At 40.1% G+C, this 24,509-nt stretch overlaps 1 protein-coding gene across 3 annotated transcripts in view; it reads right to left on the bottom strand.

Moving 5' to 3' along the window:
- Positions 1–10,616, bottom strand: part of GMDS (GDP-mannose 4,6-dehydratase) — a 622,466-nt gene extending 611,850 nt beyond the window's left edge. The window contains exons 1-2 of one of the 3 annotated variants that reach the window (XM_042985867.1): positions 10,377–10,448; positions 8,292–8,352 (exon numbers count right to left, since the gene is read on the bottom strand). In XM_042985867.1, the coding sequence (XP_042841801.1) occupies positions 8,292–8,309 (18 nt within the window). In that variant the 5' untranslated portion in view covers positions 8,310–8,352; positions 10,377–10,448. Of the gene's footprint in view, positions 1–8,291; positions 8,353–9,564; positions 10,192–10,376 lie in introns of those variants that run through there. The other 2 variants (XM_042985865.1, XM_042985866.1) reach the window with 2 other exon arrangements.
- Between the last annotated feature and the right edge of the window lie 13,893 nt (positions 10,617–24,509).

The raw sequence follows: 24,509 nt of genomic DNA, 5'->3' as shown, positions 1-24,509 counted from the left end.
AAGACAGAGCCCCAGCCTGCAGAGAGTTTACAAGATTAGTCATCAATACAGGTCCTCCAAAGAACTAAGATATGACCCACATGACACAGCTAATAAAATAAAAGGTATCTAATGTAGTGAGTGGTTAGTGCAGGCTTATTTTACTACTATAATCCACCTTTCCACAACTGCAAAAAACTCTTAAATATGCTTTGTTTTTCAAATCTGATATACAATTTATGTATCTCTCCTTGGAATTTATATGTTGATACCAATTACAAACTTAATAGAAAAAAAATAACGGGATTTACATTTCAGATGTCACTCTGAAAAAAATGACTGGACCCACTTTTGGATAATATATTTAATTTCTGTATTCATTGGGGATAATAAGAAAACTGCATCATAGGAGTGCTCTGTTGTTTCAGTAATAAATATAATAACTTTGAACAGTGCCTGGCAGAAAGTAAATGTGCAATATGTGCTAATTATTATAATTACCATAATTATCAACACCATCTAGAACATCATCAATGTTATAAGGATGGTCATTTTTGTCGTTTTGTTCACTGTTATATCCCTAGTGCTTGACACATATTTGGCACTCAAACATTTGATGAATGCATTAATTACGACTAACAATACTTCTATTACTAAACAGATTCACACCAAAATGTAATTGCCTCTGGGAGGAGAGATAAATGAAGCATGAAAAAAATTACTGCCTGGAAATTTAGAAGAGGTATGAAATAGGAGAATTGCTAGTAGCCCAAATGCAATGCTATTGGAAGAGAGAAGAGGGGAGGCTACTCTCAAGTCAAGGAAGCATCTCTTCAGATTAAACTAACTCACCAGAAGAAACATCAAATCAAAAGTACTTGCTAAGATCATTTTGCAGGCAAAACTATTTTCAGGCTTAGACCATGTTTGTTCATAACAGGCTACAAGAATCTAGAAGACTTCTGAGTCTAAGGAAAATCTAATCTGGACCTTGACATCAAGGACAAACCCCAGTTTATAGAAACAAAAAGTAGCATTAGAGAAAGAAAAAAAAAATGTATCTAAGGGCACAACAAGTGAACTGGGAGCTGTAACTCTCTGATCCATGTGCAGGTAGAAGAATCCTTGGGAACAATTTGTAGCAGCCGCACAAGCAAGCATCTCAGCCTCTCATCTGCCTCTCTCCACCACACTGAAAACTCAGACCATCAGAGCTTATGTATAAGTTCTCCAGCCACAATTTTCATCCAGACAGCCCATCACCCACACTGTAGCCCCAGAGACCTACCTGTTTCTGAGGATCCTATTAATTGACTACTGGCTCCTGGCTCTCCCCTGGAAGAGGAAGGTTCATGAGCAGGGAGAAGTATTTTAATCTCTTACTGTAAAAATCCCTTAGAGAACTGAAACGAACACTGGGGAAATGAGCCACAAGAACCCTTCAAAAGGACTCAGAGAACATAGTGCTCGACCTCCATTTCCCTACCCCCCTTCCATACTTCCACTAAGACACACACACACTGCTAATGTTAACATCACCTAAGGAGCATGGTAAGACACCAATCAAATTATATAGCAGCCTTTAAAAACAAGTTGAGAGCAGTGAACTTCTGCAGTTAATTGACAAACTGCCCCAACAGAGCTAGTCTGATAATGCAGGAAAGAAGGTCCTGAGGGAAAAAAACTAGTGCATTAAGGGTTCTTAGGTCATTTTGAAATTCTCCAAGTCTCGGTTTCCTTGTTTAATACAAGGTGGACAGTAAAAATTCATACCACCTGGGGTTAAAAGAGATAATCTGTAAAGATGCCTGGTACATTGTATGGCACACAGTAATCATTCTATCAATGTCAGTAATTTTTTTCTGTACCCTATCCCCAATAATTATCTACTAAATATCCAGAAGGCAAACATTTTGCCTCACTCCTTAAACCTGATTCTTTACATAGAATCACAACCATATAATTCTTCTTTAGTGGTAACTTCTGTCTCACAAAAGTTCAGGAAAGGCTGCTTCAACAGGCAAGTTGAGAACTCTACACCTTAAAGAGCCGTTGAGGATCACAAAGACACTTAAGTGTACTTTCAGTTCATCCAGAAATCAAGTCAGTAACTAATAAAAGCCACTCTCATTTCAGCCTTGGAGTCCAGAGGCCAAACATGGAGATGTGCAGCACTGGGTTTTCCCATGTCATGAGTAGATAAGGTAGCACTAAGTTTGGAGGCACTGACCAGCTCAGGACAGCATATGACCTTGAATGAATAGTGAATGTCTAAGGTCTCTAAAGAATGTGTTGTCCAACATAAAAAGATGTCCAACATCACTAATCATCAGGGAAATGCAAATCAAAACCACAATGAGATATCTCTTTACACCTGTCAGAATGGCTAGAATCAAAAAGACAAGAAATAGCAAGTGTTGGTGAGGATGTGGAGAAAAAAGAAACCTTATGCACTGTTGGTGTAAATGTAAATTGATACAGCCACTGTGGAAAACAGCATGAAGGTTCTTCAAAATAGAAATAGCATATGATCCAATAATTCCACTACTGGGTACTTACCCAAAGAAAACAAAGACACTAATTTGAAAAGATATGTGCACCCCTATGTTTATTGCAGCATTATTGACAATAGCCAAGATATGGAAGCAACCTAGTGTCCATGGAGGACACTAGTATCCTAGTGTCCTAGTGGATAAGGAAGATGTAGTACATACATACATACACACACACAGGAATATTATACAGCCACTAAAAAGGATAAGAACTTACCATTTGTGACAATATGGGTGGACCTACAGAGTATAAAGCTAAGTGAAAGAAGTCAGACTGAGAAAGACAAATTCCATATGATTTCACTCATATGTGGAATCTAAAAAACAGAACAAATGAATAAACAAACAAAAAGCAGAATCAGATCTGTAGATACAGAAAACTAATTGATGATTGCTAGAGGGAAGGAGGTGGGAGAATGGGCAAAATGGGTGAAGGAGAGTGGGACATACAGGCTTCCAGTTATGAAGTAAGTAACCCACAGGAATAAAAGGCACAGCACAGGGAATACAGTCAATGGTACTGTAATAGTGTTGTATGGTGACAGATGGTAGTTACACTTGAGGTCAACATAGCATAAAGTATAGACAAGTTTAATCACTATGTTATACACCTGAAACTAATGTAACATTGCGTGTCAATTATATTCAAATAAAAAAATTGAAAGAATGTGTTGTCTAAAGTTAACCTTTCTTTATTTAGTCCCTATAATCTTGTTAATTTTCCTTTATAGATCCCATACTAAAGATTCCTATTTAATTACCCTAAGCCTCACAATTTTTGCAGAAGGAAAATATTTTGTTAATATAAGATGTTAAATGTTACATAAAGTTACCTTTACCTTACATATCACAACAGATTTGATTACTCTTCACATGTATATTTATTATTATTCAACTTTCTAGAACACTATAATATTACTACATATAGTTTCTACTCTAATATTCCTAGCTTAAAGCAGTCTCCCTTTCTTGTTAGCAGAAAACAGTGTTGATGAGTCCTAACATAATAGAAACACAAGAGTCCAGGGTGCTAATCAACACGAGCACTAATTTTCTGTGTGACCTGGGGAAATCACATTTTCTCAGTCTCCTTTCCTCCTCTACACAATAATGGTATTTAACTGTAGCTCTAAAATCCCAACATGTATACCACAGGAATATATTTCAAATTTAGTGGTAAATATGAATACAAAAACAGTAGGAAATCTATCACACAAAACTGGGCATGTTACCTTTTTTCCCTGAAATGAACATATTCCATGTCCTTTAAACCTTAAGTTATAATAAATCATTTCACCTCCTAAACTGCAATTTGTCAAGTATATACTATCCCAATCTGCCCAGTACCCTGACGATGTCTTGCTTCTACCCAACCAAAAAGGAATACATCATTAACATTTTATTCTTATTTCTACAATCATCTGCAATTTCCAGGCAAGTCTTCTGCAAGACAATAAACAACAGTAACTAAAGATTAATTTAATTAACTTAATTTTGAGTACCTCACAGGGGATAAATGACTAAGACACTTTTTTCCTATTCTCAAGGAGTCGCAATCTTGTAAAGACATAGCATGCATGCTGTCACTCCCTCTCCCAGGCAGACATCACTAACCAATCATGGGCCTCTCCCCTGCACTGGAAAAAGCCTTGGCTCCATGATTCCATGTAGCCATTACCAATCAAATGGGCTAGTTTTAACAGACATTATCACATTTCACTAAATCTCCCTAGAGGAGAAAGCAGGAAAAAACCTCTCTGACCTCAGCCACAGCAATTTCTTACTTGACATATTTCCAAAGGCAAGGGAATTAAAAGCAAAAATGAACTATTGGGACCTCATCAAGATAAAAAGCTTCTGCACTGCAAAGAAAACAGTCAACAAAACTAAAAGGCAACCAACGGAATGGGAAAAGATATTTGCAAATGACATATCAGACAAAGGGATAGTATCCAAATCTATAAAGAACTCCCCAAACTCCACACCCAAAAAAATAATAATCCAGTGAAAAAATGGGCAGAAAACATGAATAGACACTTCTCTAAAGAAGACATCCAGACGGCCAACAGGCACATGAAAAGATGCTCAACATCGCTCCTCATCAGGGAAATACAAATCAAAACCACACTCAGATACCACCTCACACCAGTCAGAGTGGCTAAAATGAACAAATCAGGAGACTATAGATGCTGGAGAGGATGTGGAAAAACGGGAACCCTCTTGCACTGTTGGTGGGAATGCAAACTGGTGCAGCTGCTCTGGAAAAGTGTGGAGGTTCCTCAAAAAATTAAAAATAGATCTACCCTATGACCCAGCAATAGCACTGCTAGGGATTTACCCAAGGGATACAGGAGTGCTGATGCATAGGGGCACTTGTACCCCAATGTTTATAGCAGCACTTTAAACAATAGCAAATTATGGAAAGAGCCTAAATGTCCATCAACTGATGAATAGATAAAGAAGTTGTGGTTTATATATACAATGGAATACTACGTGGCAATGAGAAAGAATGAAATATGGCCCTTTGTAGCAACGTGGATGGAACTGGAGAGTGTTATGCTAAGTAAAATAAGTCATACAGAGAAAGACAGATACCATATGTTTTCACTCTTATGTGGATCCTAAGAAACTTAACAGAAGACCATGGGGGAGGGGAAGGAAAGTAAAAGTTAGAGAGGGAGGGAGCCAAACCATAAGAGACTCTTAAAAACTGAGAATAAACTGAAGGTTGATGGGGGAATGGGAGGGAGGGGAAGGTGGGTGAGGGGTATTGAGGAGGGCACCTGTTGGGATGAGCACTGGGTGTTGTATGTTAACCAATTTGACAATACATTTCATATTAAATAAACAAACAAATAAATAAATAAATAAATATAAAAAATAAATCTCCATCTCCATAAGTGATGTTTCTGATACCTATACTGGAATGTAGAAATTTGTGGGAAACTGAATATGCATCAGAAAGTAAAACCAAAAGAGGTAGTATCCCCTTCATCTATTATAATTCAATTGAAGCATTAATTAAAAGGAGTTAAGGAAAATTGTGGGGAGAATGGTACTTCCTGCCAATTCTCAATTATTATTTTCTAATGTGCTAAATTAACCCTTCAATGAAGAAAAGGAAGCCTGCAAAAGCCACCCGAGTCCAGGGAATTAGGTTATCCATTTAATGTGTTTTCTTTAAAGGCCAGGATTGTTTCATGGAAGCTAGAGTATGCTCAAATGAAACAAAATCGGTGAAAATAAAAAATAAGCCATAAAAAAAAAATTCTGAAACAAAATATGACTTAAAGAATCTGACCTTGATAACCCAAAGGGACCAAAAGTTTCTTTGTTGTCTTCCAAACACAGACAAGTTAACTCCTCTTGACTATTTAAAGATAAATGCTTTCTCTTCCATCTGTCATGATGCAGAAATGTGGAACCTTGAATAGGTACTTGCATAAATGTTTGGCCAGATCTAAACCACTTCCCAAAGAAAATCTAGACCAACTTACAAGTGAGAAGGACCTCACCATGTCAAATTCTTCCACTTTTAAAACACCAACATTAAACTGACAATCAACATACCTGACAAAGTAATCTACAGCTCCAACTTGTGTGCTCTCTTGGCAGGGACCAGCTTGAAATAACAGATGTTAGAAAAGTATATGTTTAAAAAAGGGAAAAATTCACAAACACTAACCATTCAATTATCTAAGTCTCTATCAAAAAAGTGTGCCTTTGTCATCCAATAGGGAGTAATAAAAGTGTCCCAGGGAGATGAGTGTCTTTTTTAAAAAACTACTATCAACCATATTGTGCATCATGTTGTTCTGTTGTTTAAAAGTTGTTTCTCTAGGGGCACCTGGATGGTTGAGTTGGTTAAGCAGCTGACTCTTGACTTCGGCTCAGGTTATGATCTCATGGTTCGTGACATCAAGCCCCACATCAGGCTCTGTACGGACAGTGCAGAGCTTACTTGGGATTCTCTCTTTCCCTCTCTCTCTGCCCCTCCCCTGCTTGTGCACATGCTCCCTCCCTCTCTCTCTCTCAAAATAAATAAACATTTTTTTTAAGTTATTTCTCTAAGAGTGTAATACTAATAAAAAGTTTCACTCACCTATCATTCACCTATCACTTTGTCTTGACTATAAGGAACCTCAAAGTTGAATCTTACGTCCACCTTGACAGCAGCCACCTCTTAGTTTTGGGTTTTGGTACACTACCTCCACCTTTCTATTGCCTTCACTGCAGACTCCTGTTCTGTGGTTTTGGGGTGCTGGGGCTTTTTTTCTTTTCATTCTTTTTATGATGGTCCAATGATGTGTTTTTTTATTGATGCCACCTCAGAATCTTTTTGGAAATGAGCAAGGGTATAACTAATTTATAAGTTAAATTCCCTCTGTTATTATTGTATCTGTGCTCACTGTCCCCAAACCCTCCCCTCTCTGCACTCCTATGCACGCTGTTCACCCCAATATAGTCCCTGCTATTTCTAGCATTCAACAATACCTATATTGTTGGTACAATACCTATATTCTCCCAGAATCCTGAGGTTACATAAACCACTTATTTGGCCCCTAACATACTTGTACAACACTACTTTTTTCATGTGCATTGTCTTAAGTTCTTCAAAGACTGTGAAATCCCAGTGGGCAATGAGTAAATTTAAATATCTTTATACTCCCACCAGCATCAAAATAAGCATTGTACCTTGCAGACACGGAACAAAGATGTGTTGTTAATGAGAAGAGTAAGTCAACATTTTTGAAAGCCCACTAACTAAAACTATGTGGGAGATAATATGCTGAAAAGGTTTCTATCTTGAAGCAGTTCACCAACCAAAGAACCAAGATATGTAAATTACCTATAAAGCCAATGGGGAGGGTGCATATATGTAAACACAAAGAAAGTTCATGGAATGGCTGCATTTGGCAGGATTACTTGGAGTGCACAGAGGCTTTTAGGAGAGTGAAAAGGAGTACAACGTGTGAGGGCATTCAGCCACAAAATGACTCCAACGAGGTACAAAGAGACAGTATTCACACAACAGCAAGAACAGTTCCACCCATATATGTAGTAAAGAACCACAAGCACAATTAAGACAATCAATGGAGGTGAGCTTTGGGGATGACTGGTAGAGGGCCTAGAGGCAGCAATGCAAAGCCAGAGCCTGTTTTTCTTTAAGGTGATTTAATGAGGTAAAAACTTGAGAAAATGATTCACAACTACTGTATTAAGAATAGACAGGGGGGCTGAAGCTAGACTATGAAGCCCGATGATAAATACTAGAGATGATAAATAGCATACAGGGCACCATGGCTATCTGCATTCATTCTCAAGTGGGAATTTGGGACAACCCATTTAAGAGCCCATCATGGCACAATGACACAAATGCCCTAAGGGCAATGGTGTCTGCCTCATCTTCTTGAATCTGAGACTTCTTAGAGTAAAACAATCTCTCTTTCTCCCTCACTCTCTCTCTCTCACACACACACACACACACAGAGAGAACTGTATTTTAATTGTGTGTAGCTTACCACAGAAGTGTGTTAACAAAATGGGTCTAAGCAACTTCTCAGTTCAAATCTCAGCTCTGACACTCATTGGATGTGCATTCCCAGGGAACATTCTTAACCTTACTTAGGTAGGTGTAAATTGGGAATAAAAATTGTATCTGCCCCTAAGGTAGGGATATAAAATGTTTGGCAGAGTGGCTCAGTAAGCTCTCACTGAATATTATTTTTAAAATGAATAATAACGTATAGATTTTCAGACCTCTGGTATTAACTCCATAGTCCTCTGGAGATCCTTAATACCCAGGTAGGGAGTCACTGTCCTAGAAGATAAATGCAAAGTATAGCAGGGCATTAAATTCCATTAAATAGGATTTACATGGCAATACAGAGTTCAACATTGTGCCAGGGGCTATGGAAGCCAACACAACAACTCAACATGGAAAGGAATAATGCAGAGGGTGAATGTTGGAGGAAAGCTTAAAATGCTGGTGCTGAGAGTAAAAGGAGCCTGAAACTCAAGCAGGAGTTTAAAGTCAGAAATGAAGTGATGAACCAAAAGTGTCTGGCCAGGGCATAGCATGCTGAACACATGTATAAGAAAGACTCCCCTGTGGCAGCCTACAGGACGTACTACAGTAGGGGCCACTTCTGCTCCTCCCTTGTCACTCAGTACCAACCAGATGACTGTGTTCAAAGCTCTCAACAAGGTTTTATTTCTAACCTGCATTGATTCACAGTGTTGGTCACTCAAATTGGTATAAGCCATACCAACAGAGTTACATTAACAGCTTAACTAATTTCTTAATGGTACTAAAAAAAAAAAAAAAAAAAAAAAACTCTACCTTCAAGAGTTCATATAAGCTTAGTAAACATTTGACCTTCAGATCTAGTATAAGAAATTGGAAGAGTCCTCAGCATTAGAGAGAAAAAAAAAAGTATGTAGGCCGTGACCTGGAAGCATATGGGCCCTTGACTAATTTAATGGTTCACTTCCTCAACCTCAAATCCTTGTCCTACACACCTCTTCAACCAGTTTTCAAACAGTTGTTTACTGTAATTACCTTAAACAAAGTAAGATGCATGAATAATCAGAAACTAATCAGATATCCAGTAGTTAAAATTGTCTAATATTCTTTGACTCCAAATCTGGCCAATTCCAACTTCTTTTCTAATGCTAGAGTGCTTTGTGAGAAGAGTTTGAATCCGAATTAGACACTTCTAGTTGTTTGATTTCAGCAAATGAAACCCCCATGCCTCACTTTCCACATCAGTAAAGTGAAGGTTGAAAAAAAAAAAAAATCCCCTTCAAAGAGTACTTGTAAAAACTAAATGAGTTAATATTAGTCAAGTGATCAATACATAATAAACACAACATTTATTAGCTATTATTATCATCTTCATTACAGAGTAATATTAGCCACTACCAGGAAATCTCCAGAAATACTATCTACAAAAATACATGAGCAAAATTATTCCATCACCAATGATTCTCACACAGCACAGCCTGGTTAGATACAGTGGTCGGGTCCTACCTGTTGCAACATCTCTAAGAGATGACTGTCAGAAACAGTCACGCTCAGTCTGCACATGGGGGTTCCAACATGCAGGACAGCTCCTCATGATTATCTCACTCAAGGAACTCCTTTTATTTGAAAATAGAACCCTAGCCTAACTTTTGGACCAGTCTGTCACATACACTTCAAATGTGTTAACATGAATCTCAGGAGTTTGTGTACTTAAAAAGGTTTTGTGAGGTGTACTCCCCAAACAAAAACATTTCCTGGTCTGTGGCCCCACGGCACTACTTTCTTTTATTTTGTCTTTTCGTCTGGAAATCTGGTTGGCGGGAACGAAAAGAGCAAGAACTCCCCTGCTTCCCAAGCATTAGCAGGTAAGTGGCCTTGGCCCTTACACGGAAATACAGCAAGTTGACTCCACACACACACACTCTCTCTCACGGAAAACCAGTCCCTTTCCCTCCTCCAGCACTAGGATCTCTAAAGAACTGAATTGGAAGTGCACCCTAGAGGGCTTGGAGAAACAAGCGCTCCAGTCGCCGGCAGGACAGGTGAGAGAGCGTAATCTTGCTCAGGTTTGAGGACCACATCCCAAGTAGAACACACGCCCCCACGCCCCCAAGGTAAGCCTAGAAGCATCCAATGTATCCAGGACACTCTCCACAAGATACATCTTGTCTCCGAGCTCTACGACAAGCCACATCGGAAACCTTCCGGGATGCCCAGAAGGCTGTTCCTGGAAATGCGGGCAGCCCCGAGCGCGGGGCAAGGCGTACATGTGCCCCGGCAGCAGCAGGCCCGGCTCAAACCCCCTCCTCGGCACTCACCTGGCCCGTGATGCCAGTGATGAGCGCCACCTTCCTGGGCTTGCCCATCTCGCCGTCCCCAGAGCCCCGAGCGCTGGGGCAGCGTACCGCCGCGTGTGCCATGTCGCTACGGGCGTGCGGCAGAAGGCTGGGCGGAGCGGAGGCCAGTGGAGCGGAGGCAGCGGCGCCTAAGGGACGTGGGGGTGTGCCCGCGCGCAAGTCTCCTCGCCCAGGCTGCAAGGAACTAGCGCACCGCGCGGCCCGCCGCCACAATCTGACAGGGGCGCTGGGGAGGCCGGGCGGGGAGGGCCGGGGGCGGGCCGAGGCGGGCCCCACTGCCTGGCGGCGGGGCTGCGGCCTGGCGGGCGCCGCGTCATTCGCGTCAGCCCGCGACGCTCCCTCTGCGCCCGCGGCAGGCCCCGCCCCCCGCCGACGGCCGCAGCGCCACGCTACGCCCCTCCGCTGCTGGCCGCGCGGGCTCCGGGGGTGGGGTGGGGCGCCGGAGGGGCGGGCTGGCCGCTGGGCTGTGTCTGCTCTGTCCGGGTGTGATAGGCAGCTTCAGGAAGGGAACTGTTACCAGGTCTTTACGCCTGGCCAGTCCCTTGGCAAGGCCTGGCGTGGAGAGGTCGGGCCGTCAGTGGCCTAGACTTCACCATCTTACCCTCCTTGGAACCCCTATCTCTTGTCCTCCGCCCCTCTGAATCTCCCAGGAATGCTAATAGTTCCAGAGGATGCTGAGAGAAAGGATGGACTGACCTTTAAGTAAGGAGAAAGCCTTGAATTCCAAATCTAGGCGTCACAGGGCCTGGGGCCATTAGCTCTGATAAATAATTTATGAAAACCTGTTGCAATGCCTTTTGATGAGTTTGGTTTTATGTGTATTGAAAGCACTAGCGTTACAAGGACCCTAAATGGTGTCACAGATGTGAGTTAAGACTAACCTCACCTGTATCCTGGCTTTCTGGCTCTTCTCATATTTCCCTGAAGCTTGGAACCAGGCACAAAGTTCCAAGTAACTGGATTCAAAGTATTCTAGTTCAGAGGTCTGGCAGAGTACAAGTAAGTCTGGCCTCACTCATGTGCAACTTAAGGAAATGTTGAAAAGACTGCAAGGTCCTATAAACCTAGACATGGCCAATTTCAAAAAAATAACAATTCAAATGCAAGGTGGGGTCCTAGCTTGATGTCTGCTGAATTGGCTTCCATATGGCAGCCGCACATTGGGCAGAGAGAAGAGCAGAGGTGACTCACACACTGGGAGGGCAGCAGGTGTGTGTACCTAAGCAGTTGGCTGGAATCCACAGAAGAGACAAAAACTTCCCTGTCTCCACTGCTCTGCTTATCTGCAGCTATTCCTCTCTGCAGTAAATCACCTCAGATCATCACTCCAAATCACAAAGTGAATGACTAGAGAGTCCCCAACCTATCATGCAAGTTATTACAGACCTCAAATCCCCAAATCAGAAAAACTCAGGTTTAAAATAAAAATCTGTTTGGGGCAGCTGGGTGGCTCAGTCGGTTGAGTGTCCAACTTTGGCTCAGGTCATGATCTCGCCGTTCCTGAATTGGAGCCCCGCATCAGGCTCTGTGCTGACAGCTCAGAGCCTGGGGCCTGTTTCAGATTCTGTGTTTCCCTCTCTGTCTCTGCCCCTGCCCCTCATGCTCTGTTCTCTCCCTCAAAAATAAATAAACATTAAAAAAAAATTAAAATTAAAATCTGTTTGTCCCCTAAGCTCCTCAGGAGTACTCCTTACCTTTATAGATAGACTTGTCTTTGGTTTCACACTTTGTCCCTCATCTGTCTATTCTATACATAGAACAACTGAATAAATGTGTATTACATGCAATAGTAGAAGGCTGCCTCTGAATGGTTAATGAAGAGGCCCTGATGCACAAGACAGTGAACACTTTCATTTAGGGGAACTTACTATAAGCAAGAAATGTCTTTGAAATCTACTAAATTATCTTGAAAACTTATGTTTGTTTTAATATAAATATACTTTCAAATACATTATTTAATATTTTCCCCAAAATTGCTGAAAAAAAGTGGTTATTCAGAGAGGACCTACCAAGTTTATCCTGCAGCTGTGAGACCTCCTATCATACCACTAAATACTGGACATTTGCCTTTTCTAGTATGACAGTAGAAGTATAACAATAGAAGACCCATAGAAAATTGATGATATTGTAGGTCCTATAAATAAAATAATTACAAAATATTGAGGGAAATGGTAGTTCTGAGACACAGTGAAAGATTGAAAAGTGAAGGATATTTCCCTAGAAAACTTCTCTGAAGAAAGGTGGTAGGGCTGTATGTTGGTTTCCTGGGACTGCCACAACAAAGTACCACAGACTGGGTGGCTTAAATAATAGAAATTTATTTCCTCACAATTCTGAAAATCCCAAATCAGGGATTGTCAGGGTTAGTTTCCTCTACAGTTTCTCTTTTAGCTTTTTATGGCCATCTTCATGTTCACATAGCATTCTCCCTGTACATGTATCTGTGTCTAAATTTTCTCCTCTTATAAGGACACCACTCATACTGGATTAGGGCCCACTCAATATGACCTCATGTTAGCTTTTTTTTTTTTTTTTTTTTTAATTTTTTTTTTTCCAACATTTTTTATTTATTTTTGGGACAGAGAGAGACAGAGCATGAATGGGGGAGGGGCAGAGAGAGAGGGAGACACAGAATCGGAAACAGGCTCCAGGCTCCGAGCCATCAGCCCAGAGCCTGACGCGGGGCTCGAACTCACGGACCGCGAGATCATGACCTGGCTGAAGTCGGACGCTCAACCGACTGCGCCACCCAGGCGCCCCGACCTCATGTTAGCTTAACTACCTCTGCCATGACCCTATTTCTAAATTAAGTCATGTGCTAAAGTACTGGCAGGGAGGTTGTCTGCAACATAAAATTGAGGGGAGGAGAGGACACAATTCAACCCCATAACAAGTCCTGTCAACTCAAAACAAATCTCTGAGGAGGATGTGCTACTTAGTGGATAGTAATAGCTCTGAGTTCAGAGGAGGTATTCACTGGCTGATTTGGTTCCTGGTGAGAGCTCTCCATCTGGATAACCAAGGGCCATCTTCTTGCTGTGTCCTACATGGTGAAGAGAGAGACATCATCTCTCTCCTGTCTCTACTTATAAGGGAAATAATCTCATCATGAGATCTTCACCCTCATGATGTAATTACCTCCCAAAGGCCCCCGTCTTCAAATACCATCATATGGTGAGTTAGGGCTTTACCATATAAATATTGGGAGGATTCAATTCGGTTCACAGCATGAACCATTCTATACTTAATACTTAATATGCTTAATAAATATAATTAATATGCTTACTATGCTTAATAAGTATATTTAGTACTCAATACTTAATATGCTGAATAAGTTTTTTCACATCTTTATTACTTGACATTGAGTAGACGTGAAGTATTCAAAAATAAGACCTCTGCTTTCACCTCCAAGCTATCTCTTCTTTTTTAATCGTTCTTTGCTTTTAACCTATGGAACATTTGTAATATTCTTTCACCATACATCAGGTTAGAAAACCAATGATAATGACTAGAATGTATTAAGTGAGCAGTAAGATGTGCCAAGCACTATGCTATATCTCATTTATAACGATCTCTATTTGATAGAAAATGGGGACCAGAAAGGTTAATAAACTTGCCTAAGGTCACATAGCTAGTGGCTGGTTATGGTAAATATCATGATTGACCCTTTCAATCCCCATTCCATTTACTATCTGTAAAAATTGAAATGTTAAAGCCCACATTTCCCAGATCATTTTGCATCTGATATTTTGGAAGCAAATTGAGTTCACAGCAATCAGATGTGTTCCCCCTCCGTCTGGTAGGTTGAGGTAAAACAAAGGCCATCTTTCTACTTCTAGTCAAACTAACCTGAGAATTTTGGCAACTAGACCCCAAGTTTGGGTCTAGTCACACAAGTTTCATGAGTACAACAGCCAGTAGGGTGGCAGCAGCAGCAGTTTCCTAAATTCTAGCTTGGAGCTATGGTGGTATGCCCTTGACATCAACAGCCCAGCGATGGTTCCCTGGCTTCTGTTCCTCCATCCCTTACAAAGAAGTGTTTGTTTGTTTTTGAAAGTTTATTTCTTTATTTTGAGAGGGGGGAGGGGCAGAGAAAGAGGGAGAGAGAGAATCCCAAGCAGTCTCTGAACTGATAGTGCAGAGCCTGACATGGAGCTCAAACCCACAAGCTGTGAGATCATGACCTGAGCCAAGACCAAGAGTCAGACACTTAACTGACTGAGCCACCCAAGCACTACCACCCTTACAAAAAAAGTTTTTGTTTTTGTTTATTATGTAATTACTGATCCAGAACACTGCTTTTATTTCCAATGAAATATCCCAATTTTCCCTTCATGCCTTTTTTATTAAATTATGGGGGAAAATGGAAATAAGATTCTTGCTTATTTTCTAATAGTACTACTGCTCCATTTGTTCCCTTTCTATATGGGTGAAGAAGAACATGCAACTCGCTGAAGACCTCCAGTCAGTAATCCAGAGGCTGTCAGTGTTTGGGCCAATTAAGTCAGTCACCTTCTGTGGACGGCAAAGTGCTAGCATGGTGTTCGAAGACCTGACTTCAGCTTGTAATTCTGTGAATGCTTTTCAAAGCAGGACCCCAGGCACGATGTTTAAGTGTTCCTGGCAACAGCGTTTCATGTCAAAAGATGTAAGACTCGCTATGACCCAAAAAAGTTTTTAACTGAAGTTTTTATTGAGATAATTGTACAATTCAAATATATTTGTAAGAAATAACACAGTGTTATCCCGTGTACCCTTTACCCAATTTCCCTCTTTGTCACCTCCTCAGAAATTGCAGTGCAGTATTATAAGCAAGATATTGACATTTATACAATTCGCTGGTCTTATTCAGATTTCCCCCATTGTACTCATTTGTGCATGTGTCTGTGTTAGTGTGTGTGTTTATACAATGCCTTTTATCACACATGTTGGTTCATTCATCAACCACCAAAGTCAAAGTACTGAGTAGTTCTGACATGGATGCCTCAAGTTGCCCTTTTACATCACCACCCCTAATCCCTGGAAACTAATCTGTCCTACACTTCTAAAGTTTTGTCATTTCAAAAAGTATCATACATGGAATAATACAGCTTGTAATCATCGGGAATTGTTTTTTTTCACTCAGTTTAAGTCTCCTGGAGATGCATCCAAGATGTGTGTATCAATAGTTTGTTTGGTGTTCTTATTGTCGAGAATTATTTCATGGTATAGATGTACCATAGTTTGTTTTGCCACTTACCTATTGAAGGATATGTGGGCTGTTTCCAGTTTGGGGCTGCTACATATAAAGCTACTGTAAACATTCATGTACAGGTTTCTGTGTGAATATAGTTTTCATTTTGCCCAAGAGTTCAATTGTTGCGCTGTATGCTTGTTTACTTTAAAAAAAAAAAAATGCCAAACTTGGTCTTTGCAAAGAGTTTGTAAACAAAATTTCTTGCACTAACTCTTTTTCTGCTTAAAATATCTATGGTAGTGTCCCACTCTACACACTGGCTGACACAGCAGTAGAGACAAGACACAAAATCCAGACTCAGGGCTTGTAACCAAAACTGAAAGACTAATGAAATGGTTACTTGTGTGTGAATACGATTGAAAGAGAAGCATTGTAGTAGGGAAAACATACAAGGGAGAAGTGGAGACCATTTTTCCTTTTTACCTTACCTCTACTTCAGGATTTATACCAGTTTTCCAGTTTAGGAAACAAGCAGAATAGAAGTAGTGACTTTTTACGTTAGATCTTATAAAATCCAACTCTATTGGAGATGGGACAACTTATGATCTCTGTTTTCCACCATGTTTCTCTTTGGAATAATACTAAATTGTGTCAGTCTCCTTAGAATTCATGGCAAAAGCAACAGAGTTTTAGAAACAGAACTGGAAGGTGACGAGATAGCTCTGAAGCTTGTAAGGACTTCCTGAAATCTGTCACCTCACTTTGGGATTATTCCGTTCTACTGATGAAATCACACTACGGCGATTTTTTGGACTGTGTTTTTAGAAAAGGGAAAGGGTTTCAAAATAACTGAAGACATGTATTTATGATATCCTCACTCTTGTAATTTTCTATCACATAGCTCTCTGTCTTCAGGCAAATGAGTATTAGAAGTATGCATTCCAGGGGCGCCTGGGTGGCTCAGTCGGTTAAGCGTCCGACTTCAACTCAGGTCATGATCTCGGGGCCCGTGAGTTCGAGCCCTGTGTCAGGCTCTGTGCTGACAGCTCAGAGCCTGGAGCCTGTTTCAGATTCTGTGTCTCCCTCTCTCTCTGACCCTCCCTTGTTCATGCTCTGTCTCTCTCTGTCTCAAAAATAAATAAACGTTAAAAAAAAAAAAAAGAAGTATGAGTTCTGGGCCCTGGATGTACCTCTGTCTCTAATAGAGCACGTGTGCCTAAACATGTTGTCTCTACCTCCTTTGCTTTTTAATTTCCAATTTTTTTAGTTGGACTAATAGTTTTAAAGCTAGAAGAACTATTTATTGAGAAAGTTTTCCACTCTGGTAATCTGAGTTTCCTAATTCACGAAACCCCAGGATCAGAGCCTTGGGATCATTGCTGTGCTGTCTAATTAGAATCTCCACTCGATGCATACAACACTGTTTTTCCGTTAGTGGCATGAAACCCGGGAGGAAAGTATGTAAAGCTTTAAGTCTTCCTTGGCTTCTATTTTCAACATTCTCCTCTCTGGATTTGAGAATGCATATGTGCTCACTACTCTCTTTATGATATTTCCTAAAGACTTGCTCAATAAAAAGTGAATCTCCAATAACACAAAACACTAAAGATGAGGTAATACATTATTCCTTCAATTAGATGATGGAATAAAACACCTTTGACTGCCCATGGATAATTTCCAGTTCCTGACTACTAGTCTGATCCTTATAATATGTCAAAATTGCCTCAAGGTTAAAATATAGGCCTCATTTTTAATTCTATCTTTTTTTTAAATGTGTATTTATTTTTGAGAGAGAGAGAGAGTGGGGGAGGGGCCAAGACAGAGGGAAACACAGAATCTGAAGCAGGCTCCAGGCCCTGAGCTGTCAGCATAGAGCCCAATGTGGGGCTTGAACCCATGAACCATGAGATCATGACTTGAGCCGAAGTCTGATGCTTAACCAACTGAGCCATCTAGGTGCCCCTTTAATTCTAAGAATTCTAATTCCAGAGAAACTTTATCCTTTTATACTAACATGTTTAACATATTCAAGATGCTGTCATAAATGTCAAACTCAAACAAAGCCCATTTCAACTAGTAACGGCTTTCCATCTTCCTTCTAGTACCTATATGACTAGTAAAGGGCCTGGCTATGAGCCTAATATATACAGGTAACAGATGAATGCTAGGGATTATAGAGGCAAGAACCACAAATCCTATGCATTAGAAAATTTGCTATACCTCCTTAGAGGAATGGCAAAGAGAAGGTAAAAAAATTTTTTTCAATGTTTATTTTGAGAGAGAGAGAGAGAGAGAGAGCAAGCAGGGGAGGGGCAGAGAGAGAGGGAGACACAGAATCCAAAGCAGTCTTCCAGGCTCCAAGCTGTCAGCACAGAGCCCAATGCAGGGCTCAAACTCACGAATTATGAGATCATGACCTGAGCCAAAGTCAGATGGTTAACGGACTGAACCACCTAGGTGCCCCATGGCAAAGAGAATTTTTTATCCTAATGAATTTTTTTAATGGTCTCCTCCTTCTCACCAAGAGGGAAATTCTTCAATCTCTGGGAGGCAAGCCTTAAGGATGCCTCACTCTAGGATAGAAGGAGGGCTAAAGAGCATCTGGATTCTGTCCCACATTGTGTCCTAATTATTAGTGACTACTGCTGATGTGATAGTAGTTGAGACCATTAAATAATCCTCAGATCCAGATCAGGGGTAATTTGTCCCAAGTTCTCAAAGCAAAGTGTAAGCCCCTAAAAAGTCAACTGCTCCTCCAGGAACCTCACTGAAGAGCAGTAAGCACTGGTAAAGACATAGCCTTCAGCTGCCAGCAAGCCGTGGAGATAGTTGAGGCAAAATCAGTATCATCTGTGGTCTTGGCACGATGAGTATGGCAGAGATTATGGTTTGACTTCAAACATAAAAAGTATTCAGCAAGTGTTCAGGGAAAGGAGCACCAGGGGGTGCATGTTGATTAATCTGAATCATCATAATTCCATCCTTAGTTAATTCCATAGTTAGTGAAGGATTGCCCACAGGTAGAGTGGGCAACTCTACCCAACAAGATGTGATGGGTATAATTGTTCTGTTGAGTCCCCCTCTCCCCACCTCCATGGAAGATATCCTCAGGTTAGTATTGGTGGTATTCTACCTTTCCTGGAAGAGACCCAACCAAATCTTGCCTGATTACTGCATGCAACAAACTGCAATTTGTTGTGTGTGTCAGTAGTTTGAGCAGGGTTCTTCTGGGCAGTCCTGCTCTTGGTGATAATCATCTGAGGTCACTCACTGGTGTTGAGATGACGGCTAGTATGGCCTAAAGGGTCCAAAAAGTCTTCACTCACAGTCTGGTGCCTTATCAGGGAAGGCTGGAAGGCTGACATCAGCAGAGAGTTCAGATGGCCAGGACATTCTCTACATCTGGCCTCTCTATGTGGTCTCTATACATGGTTCTTCCAACATGGTAAACATCTTACACAGTGGTTCAGGTCTAACAAGAGTATGGGTTCTAAAAGACCTAGGAAGAAACCTCAAGACTCATTTTGATGGCCTTGAAGTCTCAGAATATCATTTCTATCACATTCTATTGGTCAAAGCAAAACAACTGAGTAAGCCGAGCCCAGAGTCAAGTGAAGGGAGTTAGATTCCACCTCTTGATGTGAGAAGCAGCATGAATGTGCAAAGAGGAATTGATGGCAGCCCTCTTTGGAAACTGTCCACTTCAGGTCATCCTTGGGCCATTCAATTCACATCCCTTTCTCAGGCAAAATACACTCACTCCATGTGTTAGTTTTATATTGCTGTGTAGCAAATTAACACAAACTTAGTTCTGAAAACAATACACATTTACTATCTCACAGCTTCTGTGCTTAGGAGTCTGTGACCAACTTGCCTGGGTTCTCTGCTCAGGGTCTCACATGACTGTAACCAAGGTGTCAACTGGACCATGTTATCATCTGGAGGGTTGACAGGGGAAGAAACTGCTTCCAAGTGTTTTAGGTGGGCAGCAGAATTCATTTACTTGTGATGTATGACTGACAACCCTGTTTTTTTTCTGGCTGTCAGAAGAAGCCAACCTCAATCCTGAGAGATATCCTGCAGTTCCTTGCTTTGTGGGCTTCCTCAGTGAGACTGCTCACTTCTTTAAGCCAGCAAGAAGAACCTCTCACTTCAGTATACTAGAATGGAGTCTTATTTATACATAACCTAAACATAACCTAAACATCTCATCACCTTTGCCATATTCTGTTGATTAGAAGCAAGTCACAGATCCCACCCTCACTCAAGGGAAGGGAATTCCATGAAGTCATAAATATCGGGAGATGGACATTATTGACCACAGTGTCTGTCTACAACCCTCTCTCTTTGGAGGCCCCAAAATTTGGTGTCTTAAACAAAAAAGTTATTATTTGCTTTTGAATGGGCTCTGATGGAAAGTTTTTACTTAAGATCACTTTTCTGGTTGCAATCAAATGGCATCTGGGACTGGAATCATCTGAAGGCCTAATGGTCTAGAAGTCCAAGATGGCTTCTTCAATCACATGTTTCATGCCTGGTTGGGGTAACTAGCATGCTAGAGCCTGGGTGGGCATTTATGTCTCTCCATGTAGCCTCTCTATGTGGCTACCTTGAGCTTCCTCACACTGTGAGAGTCTCAGAGTAGTCAGACTCATTGCATGGCAGCTAGTTTCACAAAAGTGAACATTTCAAGAATCCCATGCAGAAGCTTCAAGGTTTTTTATGATGTAGACTCATGCAGGAGCCATGCAGGGTAACTTCTGTCACATTTTATTGAAGAAAAGCAAGTTATAAGAGTTATAAGGCCAGTCCAGATTCAAGGGGTAGGGACTACACCAGAGCATGAATACTCAGAGTCATGGCTCAGTCAGAGAACCATTTGTAGAGACTAACTATTAAAACCTAAAATATGGCAACCTGGAAAATCAGCATAATTACTTTACATTGTTTCAAAAACTTTCTTTCACAGGCATATCACCTACATCCTGTCCAGATTCCAGATACAATTTTGACTAAACAACCAATGCCATGTAGGTGCATTATCCTCTAGTTATTTAATGACCAGGCATCAAACACACATAGTCACCCTGAAACTGTCTAATTATGGCAAGCTATGGATATGCCATCATCCATTATCTTGGATAGCTTGATGGAGTCTTATACAAGACTAAGACATCAGAAAGATCTGCTGAGAACTTCTGGAAAGTGTTTTCCTCCTGAAAAGAAATAGGTGAGGAAAAACTCATCTTTCCGCTTTTGAGGATTGTGATGTGAAGGCTTGATGCCTAGAGTTGCAGTAGCTATTTTGTGATTATGAAAAGGAAGTCAAAATTGTAGAGAAGCAACTGAAAACTGCTGAGCAACTGTAGTAACCAATCCTGAAACTTCTTAGCTCCAGGCTTCTTGTTATGTGAGATGGAAAGTTCCTTATCCTATAAACTACTTTAAATGAGTGTTCTGTTACTTACAACTCAATGTATTCTTATTAATACATATCTCCAGGCCACCAAATAGTGGAAAGGAAAGTAATATAGTGCAGAAAAACTTTAATGGCCACTAGGGCATACTGCCAAAGAAAGTTGAGCCTTTGGAGCTCACTGGTTGGGAACCTACCCATTTGACTATTCTTCCTGAGTCAGTGTCCTGAGAGAACAAGTTTGTTGTCTTGTTTCCTTAGAGATTTTTTTAACCCTTTCTAATCCTTAATTATTCTCCCCCTTTCTAAGGCTGGCTTCATGTTGGAAAAACAAGATTATATTTTAGGAAATGTATCCTTAATTATAAAAAACCTGGTGTTGCCTCCATCTGTTCCACAGATTATTACTAACTCCAGAATTAGAATCAAATGACCTTTTGTGACCAGAATATCAGTCTCTTAGTGCCTTAACCAAGTACCACACACTTGGTGGCTTAACACAAATTTATTTTCTCACAGTTCTAGAGGCTAGAAGTATGAAATTAAGGTGTCATCATAGCCATGTTTTCTCTGAAGGCTCTAGGTGAGGATCTTCCCTTGCCTCTGCCTAGCTTCTGATAGTTACCAGCAATCCTTGGGGTTCCTTGGCTTGAAGATAGAGTACTCCAGTGTCTGCCTCTACAATCACTTGATGTTCTCCCTGTGTGTGTCTGTGTCCAGATTTCTTTCTTTCTTTCTTTCTTTCTTTTTTTTAAGGACAGTTATACTGGATTTAGGGTCCATTCGATTCCAGTTTGACCTCATCTTAACTGAATTATATCTGCAAAGACCCTGCTACCAAATAAAGTCACAGTCCCAGGACCTTTGAACATGTCTTTTGAGGGGGTGCAATTAAATTCACAAAAAGTACTGGTGATGAGTCTATTAAAGAACTCATGTGATACTGAACATCGTCCTTAATTGGAAGATTCTAATGAAGTGTTGGCAGCACAAAAGATAACAGCATAAGGGCAGATTTGGAACAACTGAAATTATTTTATTTTTTTATATAAAGCTTGTCTATTTATTTATTTATTTATTTATTTTGTGAGAAAGAGACAGACAGAGACAGAGCTGGGGATAGGCAGAGGGAGGGAGAGAGAGGGAATCCAAGCAGACTCCACACCTGTGTGAAGCCTGATGCAGGTTCAGTCTCCTGAACCATGAGATCATGACCTGAGCCAAAATCAAGAGTCAGATGCACTTAACTGACTGAGCCACTCAGGTGCCTCTGGAAAAGCTGAATTTAAATAGCGAGATGATTGGATGGTGAGGAAGGAGAATGTAAAAGAGTCTGGGTAAAGTTATCTGAAGAAATAGAATTCTCTTGGGTGGCCAGAAAAACCATGTGGGAAACAATAAAGTCTTTCATTTATCCAGCATTTACAACTTGGCAGCCATGAATGAAACACTGCATGCATTGTTTCATTATTTCTCATAACTCCTAAAGTAAGAAGTATCTCCATTTTCTAGAAAAGGAAGTTGGAGCATAAGGAAGTTAAATAAATTGCTTGAAGTTTACTTAGTAAATAAAGTCAGGACCAGGAATAAAATTCAGTTTTGTTTGACTGCAAAGTCCATGCTCTTTCCAGTCACAGAAGTCATCCTGCACTGAGTCAACAAATACTTATTGCATGCCTACCATATGTCACATACTGGACCAGAGAGTAGGTGTCAATACATGCTGCCAAACTGCTTTCAATAAAAGTAATCATTGTTTACATTTCCACTCACAGTGCATAAAAGTATTTGATTCTCCAGTCCCTTCCCCAAACTGAATATTCAATCTGGAATTCTTCAAAATTTGATAGTATCAGCAGTACCTTGACTTAATTTGCATGTTTTTGAGTATTAGTGAAATTAAACATCTCTTCAAATGATTGTTTTACCATTTTTATTCATTTTTCTCTAAATCACCTTGTCATATATTTTGTCCATCCATTTCCTATTGGGTTTATCTTCTTACAGACTTATGAAAGATATTTATGTATGCTAGATAGTAATGATCTGTTAATTTATTTTTTTTAAAGTTTATTTATTTATTTTGAGAGAGGCAGAGACAGTGTGAGTGGGGGAGGGGCAGAGAGAGAGGGAGAGAGAGAATCCCAAGCAGGCTCCGTGCTGCCAGCACAGAGCTGGACATGGGGCTTGAACTCATGAAACTGCAAGATCGTGACCTGAGCTGAAAGTAAGACTTGGTTTCTTAACCGATTGAACCACCCAGGAGCCCCAAGTTCTGTTATTTTATATATTATAAATATATTACTTTCATGACTTTCAGGAGATGGAAATTATTGACCCTAAGGTCTGTCCCTAGGGTCCATTTCTTTTTATTTCCCTTTATTTTTAGTAAGTAACTTATGCAAGTATTCTTCACAGTAAGATTATAGAACTGTTCTGCTATTTTTTCTGTTTATATTGTTATATAAAATGTAATAAAATACATTTTTTCTCAAACAGATAGCCAATTATCTCAAAACCATCTATTGATAGTCTATTTTTCCTTTGTTATATCTTAAATTACAATTTAGACATGAATCTTATACTAGAATCTCATTTGTTTTGTTGATTTAATTATCTATTCCTTTTTCAATGCCAAACTCTTTTAATATAATAGCTTTATATGTCATAATATTTTTCTCTTTATGAGTCTTTGTTTTCAAAATTTCTTTTTTAGTTCCACACATTTTCTCTTCCTGGAAAATATCAGAATCCTTTGTCAAATTCTTTCCACTGAGACTTCTAGGGGGAATACCATTAAATTTATAGATTAATATAAAATATTTATTTCTTTATTATAATATTGTTTCCTACCCTTTAACTTAGGACTTTAAAGTTTTAAGGGTTTTGTTACATAGTTCAGATACTCTTCTTATTAGATTCATACCAAGGTTTTATAATTTATGTAGTTATTCTCACTGGGAGTTTATTTTTCCTGATATTTTCTAATTGGATACTGCTTAAAAAATAGAAAAGCAAGACACAATCAATTTCTATATCTTGATTTCTTTTCTTCACACTATAGGGTTTCACCATAATCTGTTCTTCTCTACATAGTCATACATCTATATGAAAATAGGAAGAGTAAATGCAAATGTCAAGGGATTATGAAAGGGAAAAAGTCCAAATTATCTTGGGCCCTAATAGTCCCAATAATGCTAGTGTAGACAAAGATCTACCATATTAAAGCAGTTTTATGATTGAGAGCTTTGGTAAAGGGAGCATGCCAGCCACATAATGAAGCATGTAGGGTACATATATCTGCTATTTTCTCACTCTTATAACTAGCTGACAAATGCAGGTAGAACAAAAAGACAAACAGCTTTCCCACCAGTGATTAAAAATCCAGCGTGTTTTGGGATGGCATGAAGCCTTGGGATTCTAGATATCTTTATGTAAATGAATGGAGTCCAAATGAAAAGGTTAGAGCCCCTACTCATGCATGGAATCAATGCACAAGAGA

This window comes from Panthera tigris, chromosome B2, assembly GCF_018350195.1.
Source record: "Panthera tigris isolate Pti1 chromosome B2, P.tigris_Pti1_mat1.1, whole genome shotgun sequence".
Classification (NCBI taxonomy): Eukaryota; Metazoa; Chordata; class Mammalia; order Carnivora; family Felidae; genus Panthera; species Panthera tigris.
The sequence above is the reverse complement of the archived record's forward strand: the minus strand, read 5'-3'. Positions and strand labels throughout refer to the sequence as shown.